General features: G+C 49.1%; 1 protein-coding gene across 1 annotated transcript in view; it reads right to left on the minus strand.

Moving 5' to 3' along the window:
* The window catches only part of LOC125485891 (E3 ubiquitin ligase RNF157-like), a 16836-nt gene that overhangs the window by 5392 nt on the left and 10776 nt on the right, over positions 1 to 668 (minus strand). Inside the window, exon 4 of the mRNA XM_048611066.1 lies at positions 86 to 232. Within this exon, the coding sequence (XP_048467023.1) occupies positions 86 to 232 (147 nt within the window). The remainder of the gene's footprint in view (positions 1 to 85; positions 233 to 668) is intronic.

Raw genomic sequence — 668 nt, forward strand, 5'->3', positions numbered from 1 at the left:
GCACAGTGACACACTCACCTGGCACGGTGACACACACTCACCTGGCACAGTGACACACACTCACCTGACACGGTGACGCACTCACCTGGCACAGCCATTCTGAAACTGCTCCGTTGCTTGGTAATAGAGTGTGATTGCCACCCGAGCGTCAGCATCAAAAGTAAACTCCACGTTGTAGTAGACCTTGGGTTTGGGGAGTTCCTGGCCTGGACTCTTCGCCCCCTCACTGCACCTGTCATGGAGAACACACTCGGGTCAGAGCCTCAGGGAGATTGCTCAGACATTGCAGAGTGTGAGTAAGGTCAGCATGCTCTGTAACTCTCCACGTATAAACACACAGTTTCCTATACCATGCTGCAACGTACAGCTTCCTATACCATGCTGCAATGTACAGCTTCCTATACCATGCTGCAACATACAGCTTGCTATACAATGCTGCAACGTACAGCTTCCTATGTGATGCTGCAATGTACAGCTTCCTATACGATGCTCCAATGTACAACATCCTATACCATGCTGCAACGTACAGCTTCCTATATAATGCTGCAATGTACAGCTTCCTATACCATGCTGCAACGTACATCTTGCTATACAATGCTGCAATGTACAGCTTCCTACACCATGCTGCAACGTACAGCTTCCTATACCATGCTGCAATCTACAGCTTC

The sequence above is a fragment of the Rhincodon typus genome, chromosome 23, assembly GCF_021869965.1.
Source record: "Rhincodon typus isolate 14 chromosome 23, sRhiTyp1.1, whole genome shotgun sequence".
Classification (NCBI taxonomy): Eukaryota; Metazoa; Chordata; class Chondrichthyes; order Orectolobiformes; family Rhincodontidae; genus Rhincodon; species Rhincodon typus.